At 40.5% G+C, this 25,264-nt stretch overlaps 1 protein-coding gene across 4 annotated transcripts in view; it reads right to left on the reverse strand.

Moving 5' to 3' along the window:
- Positions 1–25,264, reverse strand: part of gatb (glutamyl-tRNA(Gln) amidotransferase, subunit B) — a 61,538-nt gene that overhangs the window by 5,989 nt on the left and 30,285 nt on the right. For 3 of the 4 annotated variants that reach the window (XM_048530344.1, XM_048530363.2, XM_048530376.1), the window contains 3 exons: positions 21,513–21,646; positions 5,968–6,046; positions 3,475–3,609 (listed from right to left, as the gene is read on the reverse strand). In XM_048530344.1, coding sequence (XP_048386301.1) covers positions 3,475–3,609; positions 5,968–6,046; positions 21,513–21,646 — 348 coding nt within the window. The remainder of the gene's footprint in view (positions 1–3,474; positions 3,610–5,967; positions 6,047–21,512; positions 21,647–25,264) is intronic. The other variant, XR_007247499.2, reaches the window with a different exon arrangement.

Genomic DNA, 25,264 nt, shown 5'->3' on the forward strand with positions numbered 1-25,264 from the left:
TCTGGACACCATTTTCTCCCCCTTGGTCCAGGAACTCGCTACCTACGTCCTTGACACCACTCATGCCCTCCACCTCCTCCAGAACTTCCAATTCCCTGATCCCCAACACCTCATCTTCACCATGGATGTCCAGTCCCTATACACCTGCATTCCTCATGCAGATGGCCTCAAAGCCTTCCGCTTCTTCCTGTCCCGCAGGCCCGACCAGTCACCCTCCACCGACACCCTCATCCGCCTAGCCGAACTCGTCCTCACCCTCAACAACTTTCCTTTCGACTCCTCCCACTTCCTACAGACAAAGAGGGTGGCCATGGGTACCCGCATGGGCCCAAACTATGCCTGCTTCTTTGTAGGTTATGTGGAACAGTCCCTCTTCCGCACCTACACAGGCCCCAAACCCCACCGCTTCGTCCGTTACATTGATGACTGTATCAGCGCCGCCTCTTGCTCCCAACAGGAGCTCGAACAGTTCATCCACTTCACCAACACCTTCCACCCCAACCTCAAGTTCACCTGGGCCATCTCCAACACATCCCTCACCTTCCTGGACCTCTCAGTCTCCATCTCAGGCAACCAGCTTGTAACTGATGTCCATTTCAAGCCCACCGACTCCCACAGCTACCTAGAATACACCTCCTCCCACCCACCCTCCTGCAAACGTTTCATCCCCTATTCCCAATTCCTTCGCCTCAGTCGCATCTGCTCGCAGGATGAGGCATTCCACTCCCGCACATCCCAGATATCCGCGTTCTTCAAGGACCGCAACTTCCCCCCCGCAGTGGTCGAGAACGCCCTTGACTGTGTCTCCTGCATTTCCCGCAACACATCCCTCACACCCTGCCATGGCAATAGCCACCCTAAAAGAATCCCCCTCGTCCTCACATACTACCCCACCAACCTTCGGATACAACGCATCATCCTCCGACACTTCCGCTATCTACAGTCCAACCCCACATTTTTTCCATCCCCACCCTTGTCTGTCTTCCGGAGACACCACTCTCTCCATGACTCCCTTGTCTGCTCCACACTCCCCTCCAACCCCACCACACCTGGCACCTTCCCCTGCAATCGCAGGAAATGCTACACTTGCCCCCACACCTCCTCTCGCACCCCCATCCCAGACCCCAAGATGACTTTCCATATTAAGCAGATGTTCTCTTGCACATCTGCCAATGTGGTATACTGTATCCACTGTACCCACTGTGGCTTCCTCTACATTGGGGAAACTAAGCAGAGGCTTGGGGACTGCTTTGCAGAACACCTCCACTCGGTTCGCAATAAACAACTGCACCTCCCAATCGCGAACCATTTTAACTTCCATTCCTTAGGCGACATGTCCATCCTGGGCCTCCTGCAGTGCCACAATGATGCCATCCGAAGGTTGCAGGAACAGCAACTCATATTCCGCTTGGGAACCCTGCAGCCCAATGGTATCAATGTGGACTTCACAAGCTTCAAAATCTCCCCTTGCCCCCACTGCATCCCAAAACCAGCCCAGCTCATCCCCGCCTCCCTAACCTGTTCTTCCTCTCCCCTATCCCCTCTTAACACCTTAAGCCACACCTCCATTTCCCACCTACTAACCTCATCCCGCCTCCTTGACCTGTCCGTCCTCCCCGGGCTGACCGATCCCCTCCCCACCTATCTTCTCCTCTTTCCATCTTCGGTCCGCCTCCCTCTCTCTCCCTATTTATTTCAGAACCCTCTCCCCATCCCCCTCTCTGATGAAGGGTCTAGGGCCAAAACGTCAGCTTTTGTGCTCCTGAGATGCTGCTTGGCCTGCTGTGTTCATCCAGCTTCACACTTTGTTATCTTGCTGTGATCTCCAGCATGTTTTGTTTTCAGTGTAGATTTCAGCATCTGCAGTAATGAGCCACTCCTCCTATCTCCCCCAGACCATGACCCTACCATGGAACATCAGGCCAATGTGTGCACCACAGTCACTAACTGCATTTCATCTGGTGATCTCTGCCCCACTGTCTCCAAACTGATAATCTCCTAACCTCATATAGCTCGCTTTTACTTCCTTCCCAAAATCCACAAACAGGACTGCCAGACCAATTGTTTCTGCATGGGTCTGCCCCACAGAACTAATTTCTTCCTACCTCCATTCAATCTTTTGTCCCCTTTTCCAGTCCCTGCCCACTTACATCAGCGATTCCTCTGATGTTTTTGTCAATTTCAGAATTTCTAGTTTGTGGGCTCCAGCTGCCTCCTCTTTACCATGGAAATGCAGTCCCTTTACATGTCCATCCCCCAGCAGGATGGTCTCAGGGCTCTCTGCTTCTTGCTGGAAAATTATCCCCATCCACCATCAGCCTCCACTGCCTGGCCAAGCTCATCCTCACTCTGAACAACAATTCTTTTAATTCCTCTCACTTCAGGTCAGAGAGGATGCCATGAGTACCGACCTGGGTCCCAATTATGCCTGTCTCTTTGTAGGGTACATGGAACATTCCTTTATCTAGTCCTATTCAGGTTGCCACCCACAACTCTTTCTCTGGTATATCAATGACATTATTGGTGCTGCTTCCCTCTCTCATCCAGAATTGTAAAGTTTATTGATTTCACTTCCAATTTCCACTTGGTCTTTCTTTGACTCCTCCTTTCCATTCCTCGACATCTCTGTTTGCATTTCTGGGGATAGGCTGGTCAACAATATCCACCTCAAAACCACCAACTCCCACAATTACCTTGACTACATATCCTCATGCTCTGCTTGTTGTAAGTTCTGAGGAAGGATCACTGGACCCAAAATGTTAATTCTGATTTCTATCGATAGATGCTGCCAAACCTGCTGAGATTTTCCAGCAATTTCTGTTTAGAACATAGAACATAGAACAGTACAGCACAGAACAGGCCCTTCAGCCCACAATGTGTTTAGGTCTCAGCTGCTGGATGAAGAACTTTTATTCAATAAATCATAGATCATCTACAGACAAATGAACTTGAAATGGTAAAATGAAAAAAACGAGTACATTTTTAAACCCATCCAGCCTGCACAAGTAATTTGTTAGCCATGCGTGAATGCCTCTTTTTTTAATTCCTGTTCCCTACCCTTTCTACATGTTCCTTTAATGTCCTTGCCTCTCAGCAAGTATGTAACTTTTTCAAACATCTTATTACGTACGTCAGGTGAGAGAAATATGAAAGGACCAATTGTTGCTTTCTAGAAATCTCACGTGCAAAATATGCTTTTAGCCAAATATTAATACTTTTTTAGAAAATGTAAGAGTGGCATTAAATAATCTAAGATTGTATTTTATTGACTGTTAAAATCTCTTTTCAATATTCCATTACCATCTACTCTACTTACAAAAATACATTATTAAAGCAGCTGAATAGCAGAGAAATTAACAACATTTATGAGAAGAAAAAGATTTCATCTTACAGCAATTATTTGCCACATAGTTATTTCCCCTAATCTGCCACTCAAGTAAACTTTTTAAAAGGCAATATGTTGAAACAGCTTACCTCTACGGGATGATCTTCGATAACACACTGACAGATTTGCTCTAGTTTCCTGTGGTCTTGAATCAGCCCCAGTTCCTTCTGTTCAACTATCTGGACTGCAGTTTTCCCTTCTCCTTTCCATAGTTCAGCAAATACCTACAAACCCCATACAAAACCAGGAATAATTTACATTACTACTCAAATTATCAATAAAAAAATGGCAAACGCATAACCTACACAATTAGCCAATCATGTGATTCAGTAAATTATAGACTAGTGTAACTAGCTTTGTTCTTTCAATTGCTGTTGTTACTTTATCTGGTATGAACTAACAGCCCAACTGGACAGTTGAATCGAATATCAGTTTGTCCTGCAATCTGGAAAGCCTGACACACACCATTCAATAACATTAATTAATATATTCTGTATCAACATTCTGCATAGTACTGAGGAATTTGAATACCAAAATCATGAGCACATAGTTGTGTGCCCCGTGAGATTCAGTTTAGGTTCCTCCAGGGGCAATCAGCACATGATCTCATTCGAACCTTGGTCCTAACATGGACAAAAAGTGCTGAACTCAAAAGATGAAGTAACAGTGACTGCTCTTGACATCAAGTTAGTATTTGACAATGTGTTATCAAAGGACTTAGCCAAAAGTGAAGTCAATTGGAATCATGGTGAGGGAGTCTCTCCACTGATCTGAATCACACCTCATACAAAGGAATATGATTAGAGTTTTTGGAGGTCAATCTTCTTAGTCCAGATGGCATCACTGTAGGAGTTCCTCAGAGGGGTGTTCTAGGCCTAACCATCTGCTTAGGTCAGGAATGGGCATGTTTACCATTCTCAGTACCACTTCCAGATAATAAATAGTCTGTGTTCACATGTAGCAAGTTCTGGACAATATTCAAGCTTTGGGTTGTATGTCACAAGTAATTTTCACACTACACAATGCCAAGTAATGGCCATCTCCCCCTGAAATTCAACAGTAATACCACTGCTGAATTCCTGAACACGAACATCCTGGAAGGCTGCCCATGGATCAGATACTTAAGTAGACTTGCCCCAAAAATACTGTGCTTATGCAGTAGGCCAGAAATCGGAAATTTTTGTCAGAAGAATTTACCTTCAACTCTCAATACCTGCTCCCTAGCAACAGAGCACAAGTCAGAAATATGTTGGAATACTGTACACTTTCCTAAATGAGTGCAGTTCCAAAATCAAGCAAACTGTTCAACATCCTGCACACCACTTTCAATTTCAATGCTTTACATTTAAAGACATCATGTGTACCATACACAAAACAGATTATAGCAACTCACCAAGCTCCCTTCACTATCACCAAGACAAGGGTGATACACACATTGCAACATCACCACCAACAAGGTGCACTCCAGGTCTCACACAATCCTGACTATGAACTATAATGCAATTCCTTCACTGCTGCTGAGCCCAACCTGGAATTCCAAGGTAGCATCGTGGTTCAGTGGTCAGCACTGCTGCCTCATAGTGCCAGGGACCTGGGTTTGATTCCACCCTTGGGTGACTATCCGTGTGGGGGTGTTTGCACATTCTCCCATACTTTGCACGGCTTTCCTCCCACAGTCCAAGGATGTGTAGGCTAGATGGATTGGCCATGCTAAATTGCCCACAGTGTCCAGAGATATGCAGGCTAGGTGGATAAGCCATGGGAAAGACAGGGTTAAGGTTTGGGGTGGGACTGGGTGGGATACTGTTCAAAGGGTTATTGTTGGCTCGAAGGGCTGAATGGCCTGCCTCCATTCTACGATTAATGAACGCCAAGTCTGAGGTTGTTGACTGGCTTGCTGAGCTGACTTGTTTTTGTTTAGATGTTTCATCACCATGCTAGGTGACAACATCAGTGGAGCCTCCGATGAAGCCATGTTATTCTAATCTGCTTGCAATTTATACTCTCCCGTCCGTCTTGGTGAGTACAGTCATTTCCGGTTTTGATCTGTTTGGATTTGTGTATGGAGTCCAATTCTAAATGTTTTATACTATATATTCTGTATGTGCCATATGTCTTCTTGACTACCTTACCCAAATATGTTGCCATTTTCAGGGGACTGTGAACCCATATGCCTAGGTCCCTCTGTATGTTAATGCTACTAAGAGTTTTGCCATTTACTGTTAACTTCCCTTCTAATTAGATCTTCAAAAGATCATCCAAAAATCATCCCGCATTTGTCTGGGAAAATGCACTGGTGTGAATCTACTTGAAGATGTCTAGCACTCACTGAACCATTTTCAACAGGGTGTTAATACCTTGAGGATAGGGATGGGAGACAGAAGGAATTTTGAGAGAAAAAATTTTATATTTTGAAACTATGAAGAATCCCATCAGAAAATCAATGCAAATGCTTTAATGTCGAAAGAAAGAATTAAGAATAGGTATTACTTGACTACCAAATAGTATTAGACACTTCTGTTTTTCATGAAGTAATCAATCTTGCACAAATGAAGACTTTTCAGCAGTTGCTATTTACTCACTTGCTTTGCTGCAGATGAAGATATAAACCCTTTTTCTAAGAGGTTAAGCAATTCTGACAAAGCAGAAGGGCTAATGGGGCTGAAAAGAATATGCATAAAAATCAGATGTTAAAAATCAACTAAATATTATAAATTCACGAATAGCATTTAAGAAAATACACTATAACTTCACACAATCAAAGTACAAACCAGTGTAAAAGGAGTAATACAGTAATTCTACATTAATATCATATTTCCTTGGTCAAACCCTGGCCTAAAATAATCAACTTATTCTTAAAGTATTTTCTGAGGACAGCACTGTGATCTCAACCTAACCGTCTGCTAATACTCTCAGAAAACAGCCAACTGGACAAATGACCAGCCATGAAACTCCTGATGGGAATCAGCATCTATCGGAAAGCTAGGAAGAAATTAGATGTGAAAATTAAATACAACTGTCATATGATCATGAATAGATATTCAGCCCCTTCAGCCCACTCCTGTATTCATTTAGACCATGGTTGATCTGGGTCTCAAATCCAACTCTAATATGCATTGCAGCCCTCCAAGACCAATATGCACTTGAAAGAAAAACTGAAGGCTGTTTTCAGATGTGGTATAGGCAGAGATAACTTCCACCCCTTTAACTAATTGTCCTCTTGAGATAAGGATCAAAATTCCAATAGTCTCATGATTAATTTCTGTACCTGCCTCTACCTCAGAGTACTTTCTAGGACTTTGACTCATCAACATCTCTGCTCATCCACAGGTACAAGTATTGTGCTATTTAGAAAGTACACTGATCTATCTTTCTCTAGTCTAAAGAAATGACCTCACACTTTACTACATTAACTATCTCCTAAAATTTAAAGTTTTTGAGAAGATTTGTAGCTTGGGTTGTGGAGGAGGGTGTAGACCTGCTCACCAAGCCAGTGTGTTTGACTGCAGATGTTTCATCACCCTGCTAAGTAACATCATCAGTGCACCTCTGGTGAAGCAGTGGTGTTCTGTCCTGCTTGTTATTTATATGCCTCGGTTGGGTGGGGTGGTTGGCATTACTTCGGTTTTGTTTTCCAGTGGTTCGTATATTGGGTCCAATTCAATGTTTGTCGGTTGAGTTCTGGTTGGAATGCTAGGCCTCCAGGAATTCCCGACATGTCTCTGTTTGGCTTGTGCTATTATGGATGTGTTTTCTCAGTCGCATTTGTGTCCTTCTTTGTCTGCGTGTATTGAAAGATTGAAAGCAGTGAGAATTGGCCATGTCCCTTAGTAGCCAGTTGGAGTTCATGTATTCCTATGACAATTTTCTTCCAGTTTGGCCTATGTAACGCTTCTCACAGTCCTTGTATAGTATTTTGTATATTACCCCAGTTTTGCTGGTTTTGGGTATGGGATCCTTTATGTTCATCAATAGCTGTTGTAGGGTGGTTGTCTGTTTGTGGACTACTGTGATACTGGGGTCTGAGTATTCATAGTCATCTCTGAAATGTCCTTGATGCATGGTAGAGTGATAAGTGTTTTTAATCGTGTTGTATCTTCCTGTTGTAGTCTGCCTCGGAGGTAACAGCGGATTGTGCTTTTTGGGTAACCATTTCTTCTGAAGACTTGTACAAGTGTTCCTGTTCTGCTTTAAGTACTTCTGGATTACTGCAATGTGTTGTGGCTTGTTTAAATAGTGTCCTGATGCAGCTCTGTTTACGCATGTTGGGGTGGTTGCTGGTGTAATTGAGTACATGGTCCATACGTGAGGTCTTTCTGTATACGTTAGTCTGGAGTTCCCCATTGCTCCTACGTTCTACCATTATGTAGAGGAACGGTAGTCAGTTATTGCTCGCTCCTTCTTTTGTGAATTTTACTCCAGTGAAGATGTTATGTGGCGACAGGTTTCTTTTAGTTTTGAGCATTTGATAATCCCTTAGGTGTCATATACGTAGCAGACCGACAGTTTGGGTTGTATAGTGGGGAGCGCTGTACCTTCTAACCTTTATTACTGCTTCTGAAATCAGTCCTGTTATTGGGGATCCCACTGGTGTTACGTTTATTTGTTTGAATATACGGTCGTTGAAGGTAGTGAGTTGTGAGGCACAGATCCAGCAGTTTTAGGGTGCTGTCCTTGATGCTATTGGTGTCATGGGATGCCTAGCTTCCTGATTCATCCAGCAGTGAGACAACTGTTTTTTTGGTTAGGTCGATGTTTATGGACATAAATAGTGCCATTACATCGAAGGATATCATCATATCATCCTCTTCCATTCTGGTGTCCTTGATGATGTTGAGGAATTCTTGGGATGAGTGGATGGAGTGGGTAATGTTGTCAACAGGATGGCTGATGGTGGTTTAACCTGAGGATCACCGCACCTTAGGTGACGGGAGAGGTTGAGAAGGAGAATCCTTTATGGTAACTTCAGCCAGAGTGGGAATTGAACCTATACTGTTGGCATCATTCTCCACTGCAAACCAGCTATTAAGTCAACTGACCTAACCGATCTACAGAGTGAGGTATATGCCAGGTCCTGAGGTTACAGACTGTGGTTGAGTACAATTCTGCGAGTGCTGACGACTCACTGATACCCAGTTTTGAGCTGTTCAGAATTTATTCTTTTAGCATCAAACAGTATCTCACAACATGACAGACAGTATGCTCAATGTGAGGATGAGACTGGTCTACGTAAGGGCTGTTAACAATACTGTAAGTAACAGGGGTACCTATGACAGGTGGTCTGGTGAGGGCGAGGTCAAATAGGTTTTTCCCTCATCGACTGCTGTAGATCGGTGCATCGCAACTTATCCAGCTCAGTCAATAGTAATGCTACTGAGTCACTCTTGTCTCACTGCCAAAGTATGTTATGTCCTAGTTATCCTTGATACTTCTTCTAAGGAATGCTCAATGTGAAGAGAATTGCATGATTCCTTGCTCATGTATGATCTGATACTATGGCAATCAAGAAGTCCTGAGTCAATGCTGAAAATTCTGTTGCAACTTTCCCCTTGCCAACTGTATATCACTCAGCAGTTAGCTTTTTGCAGTTGCCCTACGGGTGGGACAGAACATAGAGATAACAAGGTTTAGAGCTGGATGAACACAGCAGGCCAAGCAGCATCAGAGGAGCAGGAACACTGACGTTTTGGGCCTGGACCCTCCTTCAGAATTGAGCCATCTCAGCCATTTGCTGCAAGGTATATCATACTCACTGAGGAGGAAGTTTGATGATCAGACATGATCACATTGAATGACTGAGAGGCTCATTGGGCCAAATAGCCTGTTCCTGCTCCTAATTTCTATGTTCCTGTTTCCATGCCAGGCTGTTGCTTACTAGTCTGTGAGACTGCTCTCCTAATTTTTGTACAGATCCTTGGCTATTGGTAAGGAGGACATGACTCACCGGCAAGGTGAGTTGTTGTCATTTGCAGTATTTGAGGGATAATGGGTAGTCCCTCCAGTTTGATTCCTTTTCAACATGTCTAAAATGGTTTGGTACAGCTTAGTAGCTTGCTCGACCATTTCTGAGGGCAGTTAAGAGCCAACTATACTGTGGAGATTTGGGCAAATACAGGGTCAGTAAATTTCCTTCCCTAAAAGATCTTTATTTAACCCGCTAGGCTTTAAATAACAAGCCAAAAGTTTCATTACTTATCTTAGTCTTTACTTCCAGATCTATTAATTAATTGAATGCAACTTAAACTGGCTGCTATGATGTGGTTTCTGCCCATGAGCCAACAGCATTATCCTGGGTCTACTGAAATATTACCACTTTGCTTTCATCCTTATGAACCTAAATATTCCTTTTAATAAAATCTAACTTTAAACATAAGTTGTTCTGTCTAATTCCAAAGTGCACTTAGAGGAGGAATTCATGCTTTAACAGAAAAACCTTACATTACATGTAAGCACTAGAACACTGCAGAAATAGGGGTTTGGGAATAATGTGGATTTTCATTTCCACTCATTCCTCACATTTGAATGTTCTACTTAAGACATTTCCCCTTTGGACACCTTCTCTCTTGCCACAGGTCTTTATTTGTATATCTATTTGAATAAAATCAATTTCTACAATAACTTGGATTATGCTTATTTCCCCAAACAAATTACTGAAAGGTTTCCTTGCCTTTCTTCCAGTTTGTGTCCTGATTTGTTCACAATTGTTCGGATAAGTTTGGCCATTACACACCTTTGAGGTTTAGATTACATCAATCTGTAAGAACAGAGTTTAGGCAAATACTCAAGCCCCCAAGAGAGCTTTATAGGGCTTCAAATGTTCTAGGTTAAAATCATTCAACCAATTTACCATTTAATTTTTTCTAGGGTTTACTCTTGGAGTTTTTCCTTCAAACATCTTTCCTATTACATCTATTTCTGTGAAGTTATATTGTGCAATGAGGGGGAGTACTGTTTTACTTCATGCATCACGCACCACTCATCACAACAAGGATGAATTCAGGAGCTCAGCTTGAGACTAGTGAGTGAAAACTAGGCTTTAGCAATTCTGTGGCATCTATGAATATTTAGGTAAGAGCGTAAGTACTTTAAAAACAAAAGACGCTATTAGACCTAGAACTTACTCCCTGTTCCCAAAACGCACTTGCCTCCTTCCTAGATCAAACCCATTTTTCAAGAAAATTATCTATTTGTCCCTTGAGCCAATAGTGCAATCCCTTCCAATGGTCTCCCTTTCCAAAGTGTTCTACAGCTCTGTTTTGCCTTGGATTCTGCTTTAGCTTATTTCTCACTTGCACTTCATCTGTCTTGAAGTCGTGTCCCTTTATCACTGAGCCCTTTGCTGCAGCAAGCAAGATCCCTGGGTGATTCTTTGACAGTTTCCTACAGAAATTTGAAACAAGTGTTGTTCCATAAACAACAACATCCCCTTCAGAACATACCCTAAATGACCCTCATCATGTGCAAACCTGACAGTGAAGTACCAGGTCTAAAACTGAGTGGGTATCAGAGCCTGGTTTAAAAATATCCGGCCATGTGAACTTGCGAACTGAAGTCACTGGATAGTTAAGAGCAAAGGAAAGATGGGTTATTATTCTTTTCCCCCTTCTTGGCTCAATAAAATGAGCCAGTTCATTCAAGTGGTCCTGCACCCCCAATGATTAAACACTTAAGCTCTTTTGTGACCACCTGTCCAAAACGACCTTTTGTTGACACTTGCTGGTGCTGATGGAAACCAGAATACAACATACACAGAATGTGAAGGGACTACCTACTAGACAGACAGGACATCATCTTGGTTAGCAGCTGTGCAACCTTTAGGCCCTCTTTCATAATCTTCCCAGGGCCAGTTTGTTTGTTATCCCTAGAAAATGTTTGGGAAGTGTGATCTGTGCTCTTCCTTATGAAGGAGGAAACAATCAATACATTTAACTCCTACTTAACAGTTGATTTGTTAAGGGAGAAGAGGGAAATTCAGAGGGAATAATGTTAACACAAAGTATTTCGATAACTGAACATTTTCAAAGCAAATTAGATCTATATTCTTTGTATTAGTTTCATATTTCTACTGCTATGCAGATTTAATTTTTTAGGTCTTGCGATTGAAACACCTCTGCTGTTGGGTACTGGTGAAACCTGTTTGCACATCTAGGCAAGCTTTGCTTTCGAATGAGGTAAAGCAGCAATTTTCAGCAAGAAATAATGGGCTGTCATCAGCTGAGTTCTGTTTCATATTTGATTGGTAAGAATCCATCTTGGCACAGATCTTCCAGATCAGTAGCCAAGGCTCCACAGACTCTGCCGATTTAGATGAAAGATGATTAAGGACTCAGATTTTTCTTCTGCCTGTACATTGCACACCTATGGATGTTGACAGTCAGCCAGAGACTTCTTCCTCGAGTGGAGGTAGCCATTATGAGGGGGCATAGTTTTAAAAGTGAGTGGAGGTAGATATAGGGGAGGTGTCAGAGGTAGGATCTTTACTCAGAATGATCGGGGTGTGGAATGCATTGCCAGAGAGGGTAGTGGAGTCGGCCTCCTCAGGGGCATTTAAGTGGCTGTTAGATAGGCACATGGATGATAGTATAAGGTAGGGGTGGAGGTTAGATAGACCTTAGGTTTAGGGTAAAAGTTCAGCACAATATCGTGGGCCAAAGGGCCTGTACTGTGCTGCACAGTTCTATGTTCTACAGCTCCCAAAATATCATTTTCTTTAGGCAGGACCCTTGACATTTCCATCCATTTCCTCGGACTCTTACCTAGTATACTGTCTTCACTTAACAGCATCAATATCCACCTTATCTTCGCTTTTCACAAAGTATCTGTCATTCCTACTACCATGATCAAGACCAAACATATTTGCCCCCTCTCCTTCTGTAATACCCTCGAACCCTCTTCCATTATTCTCATTTTCAAATGCTGTTTTTCTAGACGCCTTCCCATGCAACTGTGTAGTTGCAATAAGTCCATTCATTTATTTTTTGATCACAAGATACCTGTTCTTGAGCTGTGTGAAGTAAATGATAACTGTCATGATGTGACATGAAAGCGCCATCTTCTGGCAGCTATGGGTACTAGTCAAAACAGTATAATGCAAAATTACAGGGCAGGGACAGAACCTTTTTTGTAATAGGTTAAATATTTGAAATTGTGGTTAAATAATGAGAAGGTAAACAATTCACCATCCAGAAAAATAAAAATTTATTGCTTAAAGGATGGCATTTAACTCACTGTGTCCATGCTAACTGAAAAACAGCTATTCGGCAAAATTCCACTTACTAAGTTTTGGGTCGACAGCCTGGTAGGTGTTATACAATTTCAAATAATTATCCAAGTATTTTTAAAAAGTTGAGGAATTATACCTTTATTGCTGTAATGGACAGTAAATTCTGACAACCGCCAATCTTTGGGAGGAGATTTCCACTCTATTTAAGCCCATCGTAATCTTATGCATTTCAATTAAATCTCCCAGCTAACCCCACAATCTCAAAGAAAACAATCCTAGCCTACTCAATCCTTACTCAGAGGCTAAAATTCTCCATTCTTGTGGAGAAGCAGCAGCATAGTAGTAATGTCACTGGACTAATATTCCAGAAACCCAAGCCATGTCCATCATGGGCCTCCTGCAGTGCCACAATGATGCCACCCGAAGGTTGCAGGAACAGCAACTCATATTCCGCTTGGGAACCCTGCAGCCCAATGGTATCAATGTGGACTTCACCAGCTTCAAAATCTCCCCTTCCCCCACCGCATCCCAAAACCAGCCCAGTTCGTCCCCTCCCCCCACTGCACCACACAACCAGCCCAGCTCTTCCCCTCCACCCATTGCATCCCAAAACCAGTCCAACCTGTCTCTGCCTCCCTAACCTGTTCTTCCTCTCACCCATCCCTTCCTCCCACCCCAAGCCGCACCTCCATCTCCTACCTACTAGCATCATCCCACCTCCTTGACCTGTCCGTCTTCCCTGGACTGACCTATCCCCTCCCTACCTCCCCACCTATACTCTGCTCTCCACCTATCTTCTTTTCTCTCCATCTTCGGTCCGCCTCCCCCTCTCTCCCTATTTATTCCAGAACCCTCACCCCATCCCCCTCTCTGATGAAGGGTCTTGGCCCGAAACGTCAGCTTTTGTGCTCCTGAGATGCTGCTGGGCCTACTGTGTTCATCCAGCCTCATATTTCATTACCAATGTTCTGGAGACTTGGGTTTGATACCCACCAAAACAAATGGTGAAATCTGAATTAAATAAAAATCTGGAATTTAAAACAGGCTGGCCTTGTGGCAACCATATAACCATCACTGATTGTTGTAAAAACTCATCTGGTTCACTAATGTCCTTCAGGGAAGGGAATCTGCCTGGTCTAGTCTATATGTAAATCTACACCCCCAGAAATGTGGTCGAATCTTAACTATCCTCAATGCAATCAGGGATGAGAAATAAATGCTGACTTAGCGAGCAATGAACAAATCTCCTCTTGTACCAGTTCTTATTTAATTGTTTCTTTTCTGTAATGTAGAGTCACAATGTCATACAGCACAAAAACAGCTTGAACTGTATGGACTACTCTAGTTATGGCTTAACTCATGACTTATACAGTTCCAGTATAATCTTCCTGGTCTTATGTTCAATGCCTTAGCTAATAAAAGCAAGTACCCCATGTGTCTTCTGGCAAACAAGAAGATTCTTCAGAGTATGTGACAATTTATTGTGTTATTGCACCTCATTTTCTCTTCCCAGTTCAGCACTTAACACTTCTCTGTGTTAAATTTAATTTGTCATTTTCATGTATAGTGAACTATACAGTAAATGGAGAAGTCCTGGGGAAAACTGATGTACAGAGAGATGTGGGTGTGCAGATCCATTGTTCCCTGAAGGTGGCAACACAGGTCAACAGGGCAGTCAAGAAGGCATACGGCATGCTTTCCTTCATCGGACAGGGTATTGAGTACAAGAGTTGGCAGGTCATGTTACAGTTGTATAAGACTTTCGTTCGGCCACATTTAGAGTACTGTGTACAGTTCTGGTTGCCACATTACCAAAAGGATGTGGACGCTTTGGACAGGGTGCAGAGGAGGTTCACCAGGATGATGCGTGGTATGGAGAGTGCTAACTATGAAGGAAGGTTGAGTAGATTAGGATTATTTTCATTAGAAAGACGGAGATTGAGGGGGGACCTGATTGAGGTCTACAAAATCATGAGGGGTATAGACAAGGTGGATAGCAAGAAGCTTTTTCCCCAGAGTGGGGGACTCAATTGCTAGGGGTCATGAGTTCAAAGTGAGAGGAGGAAAGTTTAAGGGAGATATGCGTGGAAAGTTATTTATGCAGAGGGTGGTGGGTGCTTGGAACGCATTGCCAGCGGAGGTGGTAGACGCAGACACGTTACTATCTTTTAAGATGTATCTAGACAGGTACACTGATTGGCAGGGAGCAGAGGGATACAGACCATTAGAAAACAGATGACAGGCTTAGACAGAGGATCTCGATCGGTGCAAGCTTGGAGGGCCAAAGGGCCTGTTCCTGTGCGGTAATTTTCTTTGTTCTTTTTTCACCTGATGAATCCATTCATTATCACCCCGCAATCTACAACTTATCCTTATTATTAAGCACTTGACCTTTTCTTTTCAGAAACATCCAGAAATTTCTGAACGATGCCCCTTAGAATTATGTTTAAACGACTAATATATATCCTTGAACCCTACAGAACCCCAATGGAAATCACTTTCATGTAAGAAAAGCACTCATTGTTCCTGACTTCTTTGTACTGAATCAATTTTCGATTCAACTTGCCACTTTCTCTTGGATCACACGGACTCTTAATTTTGTGATCTGTCAGCCATTTGGGATCTGTGAGGATGGTGTAAAACAGACAAGCATGACATTTCACGACAGCAGATTTCCTAGGTGACATAGCTACAAGTAGGATAAGACAGTGCAGGGGATAATGCAGACATTTATAATTACAGGCATTCCCTGAGGAGAAGAAATGTGAAATATTGGGTGTGATAAGCATTGTGAATGAATACATGTTGAGATATTTGATATACTTGAATGTTGACAAGCATCCAGGCCAAAACCCATGTTGAAATCCATGCAGACTTCCTTACTGTCATTGATGGAGAATGGCAGAGAATGAAGAAATATCTCATATATGTCTTCAAAGTCAAAGACACAAGTTGTATACAGAAATAAACAGAATGAGATAATCAAAATCGGTGGAGAAACCTAATAGACTAAAATCTGACAAATCCCACACCTGACATCACACACCAGAAGGTTCTAAAATATACACTCAGAGTTTGCAGTTGTGCCAGTTATGAATTTCTAAAATTCCTTAGATTTGGGAATAGTCTCATCAGATTGGAAGTTGGTAAATACAACACTAGCCTTTGCGAAAAGACAGATAAACAAATCAGACATCGAAGGTCAGTTAGCCTCCCATCAGTTGATGTAAAATTGCTGAAATGTGTTATTAAGAAAATCTTTACAATGCAACTTCAATTAGAAAGGTATGTCATAATTAAAACAGATCAACATGGTTTTATGAAACTGAAATTTTATTTAAGTGTTTTTTTAAAGGATGTAATTAGCATAATAGATAAAGGAGAACCAGTAGCTATACTAAAGCTGGATTTCTGAAAGATATTTGGTAAAATGCCACACAAAAGGTTAATAGGCAAAATAAGGATGCATGGAGTTTGAGCTAATATATGAGCAAGGAAAGAAGATTGATTCAATAGACAGAAGGCAAAAAGTGGGCATAACAGGACATTGAGCTGACAATCTGCGATTAGCAGGATGCCACAAGGATTAGTACTTAAGCTTCAACTATTTTAAATCAATATTTATGATTTAGGTGAAGAGGTAGTTAATATATCTATGTGTTGTTGACACAAATTTAGGCAGAAAATTAAGCTGTTAGGGATAAGACAATGCCAAGAGATTAGGTAGGTTAAGTGAGCAGGTAGCAGACAGATTGTAACATAGGAAAATGTAAAATTATTCACTTTGGCAGTAATAATAGAAAACTAGGATACTTTTAAAAAGACGTGAAACTTACATGGGCTCAATAAGCAATTATGAAAACAAATGGCATGTTGGTTTTTACTGCAAGAGGATTGGACTACAAGAATGAGAAAAAACATCTTTCTAGATCTGTACAGGATTTTGACAAGACCACACCTGCAATTCTGATTTCTATTATAAAGAAAGAGAAAAGTTGAATTGGAAGCAGTACAGCAAATGTTCACTAAATTGGTCCATAGGATGATAGGGCTATCCCAAGATGCGAATGTCCTTGATTAATTTGTGTCTTTTTACATGACTATTTATGATGTTCATCAAAGTTTTCCAATAATTCACTGAAACTAAGATGCCTTGCCTGTAGTTACTTGGTATATCACATTTTTAAAAAAGCAACAGCGTAATGCTGAGTGTCCATTAATATGGTAGATTTTCAAAATGACAGTTAAAGCCTTTCCAATTTTGCTCTCTGCTCCTTGGGATAGATTTCAGATGAACTTGGACGCTTATCAACATTCAGTTACATCAAATATCTTAACATTTATTCATTCACAATATTTACCACACCCAATATTTCACCTTTCTCCTCAGAGAATGCCTGCAACTACAAATGTCTGTATTATCCCCTGCACTGTCTTAACCTACTTGTAGCTATGTCATCTAGGGAATTTGCTGTCACAAAATGCCATGCTTGTGTCTTTTGCACCATCCTCACAGATCCACTCTAGCTCATCCATAAACACCTTCATCTACCTCAGCTGGGTCCTTTCTGCTGCCCTCCATTTTACCATCTAGAAGCATTTTCTGCAGCTTTTCAGGTACAATCAAATGACAGAAATACTGAAATTTTCTTTAACTAGAAGTCATTTTTTAAAAAAGTTCTATTTGTTGTTTCTATTTTAAGCACTTTTCATTTGTCTTCTATTCTGTATGTGGAATATGTCTTAGCATTCACATTTCAAAGGCCTCGATCTTCTTCCACAATGTGTGGGTTTCCAAAGTACAAAGGAATTTGAACCAAATCTAACTTCTCATCAGTTTTTAAAACTGATAATAAGTTTGTGCCTTCTCGTTAACAAAGCCTTCATTTTCACAAAACTTTGTCTGTCTATCTATATCCTTCTTCTAACTTCTGCATTATGATTGCTGTCTTATGTTAAATTTATCCAAAATAGATCAATTTACCTACCTGAGATAACAAGGTGTAAAGCTGGATGAACACAGTAGGCCTAACAGCATCAGAGGAGCAGGAATGTTGACATTTCGGGCCTAGACCCTTCTTCAGAAAATCAGATTCTCCAGCAACTGCAGTTCCTACTATCTCTGAAGCAATTTACTTACCTGTTCCTTTGTGACAGCAGTTACTCAATCTTCACTGTTGTTTCTTTTATGTAAAACTACTGGCTTCCACTGTTTTATTCAATTTAATTTTCATATTCAATCCATATACTATGCTTCTTCAATGTACTTGATTTACACTATTTTTGTAGGGTCTGTTCTGATTTGGTTGTATCACCAGCATATCCCAAGTTTGTTACACCCTTGCCTCCACATTTTAACCCTGAAGTATCTCTGATTTGGTGATATTTTTTGATCTGTATGCAGGCTGAATAATTTTGGCAATAGTACACAACCGTGCCGTACTCCTGTCTTCATTTGAAACAGATCAGATTGTCCACTTTCTAGTCTGCTGCTTGCTATTTGGTCCTAATATAGTCTTTGGATAAATCCCACATCTCTCGTGTCAATATTACATTCAGCAGCACATTAATTAGGTTGTGAGGAAAGATTTGATCAAATGTTTTTTCCAAATTTATGAAGCGTATACAAATGCCTTTGTTTACAACTAGATATTTATAGACCATTATTCTTAGATTAAATATTTCCTTATTTGTTCCTACTTCAGGCCCAAATTTAAAGATTGCATTCTGCCATTTTCTGCTTCAAATGTACTGATTCTTTCTGTTATGATTTTCAAGATCATTTTAATGAGGTAACTTACTAAGCTTGGCACTCTTGCACTCCTTTCTTGCAGATTTCTTAAGTGTCACAAGCCCTTGGAATGTATCCTGTGGTGTATATTTGATCTGTTACCACTTCTATTCATCTTTCTCAAAAAGCTTTTAGACATTGTTGTTTTATCTATGCCCAGAGGTATTTTAAAGCATTCTTTACTCCGAGAGCATTTTATTTAGTCCATCATTTGCCTGCATATTTTCAAGGATCCCTGAAGTAAACTGTATCATACTGCCCATTCTAATTCCATTTAGCAGCACTTCATCTGTAGCCTTGCAAGTTACAGGTCTTTAGGTGCAGGTACAGGTTCCTTTTAAATGAGTGAGAGCTTCTGCCTCAACCACCAAAGTGGGTGGCGAATTCCAGATACCCACCACCCACAATATGAAAACGTTTTTCCCTCATGTCCCTTCTAATTCTTCTGCCAATTAGAAAGAATTTGTGCCTACTGGTAATTGGGCTTTTGCTGGATCCTCCTGCCCACTGTATTCAACCTTTCATTATGTTGTACACCTTGATTAAGTCACCCCTGAGTCTCCACTATTCTAACCAACCCTAGCCTATCCAATCCCTAGCTTATCCAATCTTTCCACAAAGGTATGACTTTAAGCCCTGCAGTATTATTGCAAATTTCACCTGTACTTTCTCTTGAGCAATGATGCCCCTTCTGTAATGTGGTGACTAGAACTGTATACAAAACAGCAGCTATGGCCTAATCAGTACCTTATAATTGTCCCAGTATTACATCCCTCACCAATGAAAGCATCCCACAAGCCTTCTTTACCATCTTATCCATCTGTCTGCCAATCTCAGGGACTTGTGAACTCTGTGGTCTCACAATACCCTCTCCAGTATTGCGTATTACCTTGTTTTATTTGTTCTCCTCAAATGCAAAGTCTTAATTCTCTGGATTGAATTTCATTCGTCACTCAATTATCAACCTCGTTCATCTCCTATCATTAGCACCCCCTGTGTCTTATTCTCAGCACACTCACTATCTGTTCCACTTGCTTCTCCTCTTTTTGTGATGTGGACAAAACAGACCATTATTCAGCCCCCTTCAGTTCTGAAAATAATACTGAACGCAAAGCATAAACTTTTCTTCCATTCGATAGATGTTGTGAAATTTGCACGTTCTGCTTTTATTTCCAATTTCCAACTTTTGCAGCACCTTGCTTACCTTTCTGCAATCAACATCCATTTCTCTTCACCAATCACCATCAACAACTTGGCCAATTTTTGTATCATCTGCATATCTGCCAATGTTGCTCCCCACATGTAAGTCTAAATCATTAATATATTCTGCAAACAGCAAGGGACTCTAAACTAAGCCCTGTGGAGTACCACTGGAAACCCACCACCATCCTTTATTTTCTGTCACTGAATCAATTTTGGATCCAACGCACCACATTTTCCTATATCGCGTAATTTTTCTTAATAGTATGTTAGATTGGGCCTGGTAATGCTCTAACAAAATCCACTACACTACCCTCAGCAATTTCCTTGTTACTTCCTCAAAAACTTTTAAGTTACAAGATAGGACCTTCCCTCAACAAAACCATGCTTACTCTTCCTAATTAACCTGCGCCTCTTCAAGTAACAGTTAATCTGATGTCTCAATATTGATTATAGTAACTGATTCACCACTGGAGTGAGAGTGACCAGAATATAATTATTCAGTCATCCCTGGCACCCTTCTCAAATAATAGTAAAATATTTGCATATCTTTAATCTTCTAGTACCTCACTTGTATTTAGTGAGATTGGAAAATGATCCCCACAACATTCACTATATCCTCCCTGGCTTCTTTTAATAGCCTAGGATATAATTCATCCAACCCAGTGATTTAGCAACCTTCAAGAAAGTCAGTCCCTCCTGTACTTTTTCTCATCACACTTATTTCATCTAATATTTCACATTCCTCCTCTTTAACTAGAATATCTCCATGACTCCTCGCCCTCAAAAAGACAAGATTAAATACTCATTTAGAACCCCACACACATCTTCTGTAACATAAACATAAATTGCTGGAAAAGTTCAGCAGGTCTGGCAGCATCAGTGGAGAGAAATCAAAGTTAATATTCTGTTAACACATCTTCTGTATCTGTGCACTAATTACGATGTACATTTGTTAGGAATCCTCTTGGTCCTGATGTACTAATCAAACATCTTTGGATTTTCCTTAATTTTACCAGCCAATATTTCTGCATATTTATTCTTCTGAATAGCCAGGCAACTCCAGATTTGGCAGTATCTGCTTTTGCTCCTTGATGGGATAAGTCGCATTGTGGGCATTGATCTTGCTTTTGAATGCCTCCCATGATTTGCCACTGACTTTCCTGCAAAGTCAGAAGACACATGACACCAGGTTATAGTCCAACAAGCTTATGTGAAATCACAAGCTTTCGGAGTGCCATTCCTTCGTCAGGTAAAGTCACTTAACCTCATGACGGAGCAGGACTCTGGCAGCCTGTGATTCCAAATAAACTTGTTGGACTATCACCTGGTTTTGTGCGGCTTCTGACTTTGTCCATCTGGTCCAACACCAGCACCTCCACAAATTGACTTTCCTTCAAGTTGCTGTAACCAGTCTATTTTTGTCAGTTCTACTTTGCAAAGTTTTCTACTCCTAAACCCTCTCAAATTTTGAACATTTACTTCTATCTGTCACTTTCCATAATAAAGTGAAGTCAAATCATATTATGGTTATTATCTCCAAAATGGTGACCCACTGCTATTTCGTCCACCTGGTCGGCTTCCCTCCCTACCACTAAATCTAGAATTGGCTCCCTCTTCTTGGGCTTGTTACGTGCTGGCTAATGAAGTTCTCTTGAATGCAGATCAAGAATTTTACACCTTAACTGCCCTTTGGGCTTTTGTATCCCTGTTGATGATGTCACAAATTATTACTAAATAGTCACAAACTATTATTGCCCTACTGTTTTTATAAGTAGTAAGCAGTAAATTTTAATAAATTCGGTATTAGTTACATTGGCACATTGTTCAAGCCATCTTTCTGATGGAGTAACATGATACATACTAAAAAAGGATGAACATTGTTTACAGAAAATTACAGTACACCTTCTCACCTTTGGTTTACATGGAGGTTATTCTGTTTCAAGAGTGCTAGGAAATCATTAAGGATCCAACCAATCACTTTCCTTGGATTAGCTTCGGTTTGTTCCACAACAGTTTCAAAGAATTGTACAAGTCCATCTTCATTCTGTGAAACAAAGTAAGAAGGAAAAATGCAAAAGCTTCACAACATATTCTACCATTTTAATTTTTTTGTTTGATGTTCCCCCCAACCTTCCATATCAAAGACCATGAGAAAAATACATGGAAAAAACCTAGTGAGGAGATAATGACCGTTTGCTATATTACTACTAATAATAATGCCAGAAAACTAACAAGGGCCAGTTGTAGGTTTCCTTCCCTCTCTAGCTAAATTTAGCCAACACACTACAGACCACGTAATAAGTCTGTATGGCCAGGTTCTGTCATTTAGCCAGTTGGAAACTTTGTTTCTGCTTGTTTTAAAAAAAGCATCCATTAGAAACAAAAAACAGTAAGTTTCAATTACAATTGAAATTAATACAGATTCATTTATCAAAAATGTCAATATATTTGATAATATTGCAACATAAAATATAGACGCTCCAACTAATGCAACAAAAGGATAGTACAGCATTCTGAAGAAAACAGCACATCAATTCAATGTTTTTAAAGTTTCACACTACCCTATTGAAATGTAGCAGCTTCACAGGATCTCCATCAAGCTCCCAGTCCACAATGGGAACAAAACGCCAGTGTAACTTAGCAAATATACGAATTTCTAACAAAATATTTATATTTTCTTTTTGTTACAAAGCTAGTGCAACACTTCCCTCAAGTATCTTTTAACTGAGAATACTGACCAATACCAGGTTCAAGTCGCCCCTGTTTCAGAGGTGTGTCATAATATTCCTGAACAAGTTGATTAGAAAATGGCTTTTTCTAAAATGTTTATAAATTTCAGATTGGAAAAATTCACTAAGCCCCTCAAGAGTAACCGTGGAATGCTTCACTTGGAGGGGGTCCTGGATTTCCAGACAACAATGATTCAAAGCGAGAGATGCCAATCAAACAACTGAAGTGTAATTTCCTTTGGTTACAAAGATAATTAGGGTCTGTTTAGTCTTCTACGCAAAAAATTATCTTCTGTGGGCTGTGTCCAGACTCTGGACAATGATATGAGATGAAAAAAAGGCATCTCTGCACAAAAGACTTTGTGTGCTTGGGGTTTGAGTTACACTGTACTAAAAAGTCTGCTGTGAACGTAAACAGCTAAGAACTTCCATTAGACATTCCTGCAAGTGCAAGTAATAACGAATAAAGTCTCTCTCACTCTCTGATCAGTTGAGTAATCAAAGCCACTATTGAAGGAAACTGGACAAATTCTTTTCAGCTAACTTCAAGGATGTCCAGACAACTAACCAATTGCCAACATTAGAGCTGCCAGAATAACCCATATTAATAATCGCAATGTTTCACAAATTATTACAAAGAAGCCACAGATGAATTTGTATGTTCTCTTTTTATTGACCTGCACCTTTTGGACTCACCTCTCGCTTCTAATCCGTGTGGGTCAGTTATATTACATTTTCCTGCCTTTTAGTAGTCAATAAATCCACAGTTTTCTTTATGTAAAGACAGTCTGGTTAAATTAGTTATTATTGAAACATAAATACATTTAGATTGGGAAATTATATTCATGAGGGCAAGGATCCTTTTTTAAAAACTTGTTGCAAACCAAACAAGGGTGGAGTTGAATAAAGAAAGGAAGTCAGTTCACTCCTCTTCACATGGGAGCATTACCATTTGGGGGTACCCCATACGGAAACAAAATGATTTTCCAGGGAATGTTCATAAGAAATCCCACTAGTTCCGATTCTCTTCCCATTAGTTAATGGTACAGGAACTCAGGGATAGAGATTTAAGATTTTGAGCAAGAGATACAGGGAATTGTGAAAAGCATTTTTTTATACAGCAAGTGATAATGACATGGAACACACTGTCACCAAGGAACTGGAAGCAGAAACAATCAATGACTTCAAAAAGGAAACTGGATAGGACTGTAGAGGTTAAGTGGGACTGGCTGATTTGATTTGCAGGCAACCACCATAAATTCAGTGAGCCAAATGGCCTCTTTTGTGCCTTGAATGACTTCTGTGCTCCCTTATCTCTCCTGGCCAGCTTGCAAACTTTGTAAACATAACTGAAGCCATAAGACACAAGAGCAGAAGTAGGGCATTCAGCCCATCGAGTCTGTTCTGCTATTCAATGATATCATGGCTGATCTGATAATCAATAGCTCCTTTCCTGTCTTTATCCCATAATCTACAATTGCTTAACTGAGATCTGGATATCCTAGTTTTGAGTATACTTTATAGCCTGGTCACAACAGCCCTCTGTAGTAAAGAATTTGACAGATTTACAACTCTTCGAGAGAAGAAATTCCTCCTTATCTCTGTGTTAAATTGTCAGCTCTTTTTCAGAGATTATGCACATTGGTTCCACACTCCCCTACAAAGGGATACAACCTTTACAACACGCACCCTGTTCAGTCTCTGTAAAGTCTTGTATTTCAATAGGGTCGCCTCTCATTATGCAACAAAATTTCTATTGTTCACTTCCTAACTTCTATCAATCCTATATGACCAATACATTGCATTTGATGAATTACGGAGTCTTCTTTTTCTGGAAGTGCCTTGACTTCAAAATCCTCATCCTAATTTTCAAATTTCTACAAGGGCTCACTCTCTATTTTTGTAACTTTCTCCAATTCTCAAGTCTTCCAAGATTTCAGAGGTCTTCAAATTCTGTCCTTTTGAGCATTCTTGATTCACTACTGAGTCTAAACTTTTGCAATTTCTTCCCCAATCCTCCCCGCCTCATCATTCTCTGTGAAGATATTCCTTAAAACCTACTTCTCACCTGTCTTAATACTTAGGATATTCTGTTACATTAAAAACCCTATATTAGTGCTGCTGTAAAGAGTCGCTGTTTAAAAATAGATTATTTGTAGGGTACTATAATTAACTTGCAATCCTTGAAGAAAAGAGTGAGTGTATTTCCATGATAAGTACAGAATAATACTCAGCTGTGATATGCCCTAACTTTGAAGATTGCACCAATACTAATTCAACTGATATCTTTTATCCTAAATAATTTAAAAATTACTAATATTGTCCCAAATAAATACCATTTAAATTATTTATTGGGTGACCATGCAGTTAAAACATCATCTTTTACTTTTTGGCTGTTAGAAACATATGTTTTGCAAAGGCATCGTTCCCAACATGACAGCACATAAAGATACAAAGCACTTATGCATAAAACACATCACTTGCAAATGAAGTCTGCCATGTTTTTGTACTAAATCTGTGGCAGGAAAATGTTTACATGTTCTTAACAATAGAATCGGTGGAAATTATTTTGAGAAGCATTTTCTGGTGATTTTTTGGGATCAGAATTTCAATTAAGTTACATTCCAAAAGTAAAGCAGGTCTTGTTAACCACCTTGTCAATGGCAGTGTGATCAACATGTCAGTGGAATTTTCAGATGGCAGCAGCTTTGAAATTTTTACAAACAAGATTGGAATTGCTAGAGTGACTGCCAGTTGGTGCATCAGTTCATGTAAAAATGAATGTAATAACTGAAACCGAATTCAGAATTATTTATACAAACACATCAACAAAAAAACTGGATGGGCCTTAAACTTGGTCTGCCACTTGATAATATAATGGCTGATCTGATAGTAACCACAAATCCATTTTCCTGCCTACTCCTAATAACATT

Source organism: Stegostoma tigrinum, chromosome 1 (assembly GCF_030684315.1).
Source record: "Stegostoma tigrinum isolate sSteTig4 chromosome 1, sSteTig4.hap1, whole genome shotgun sequence".
Classification (NCBI taxonomy): Eukaryota; Metazoa; Chordata; class Chondrichthyes; order Orectolobiformes; family Stegostomatidae; genus Stegostoma; species Stegostoma tigrinum.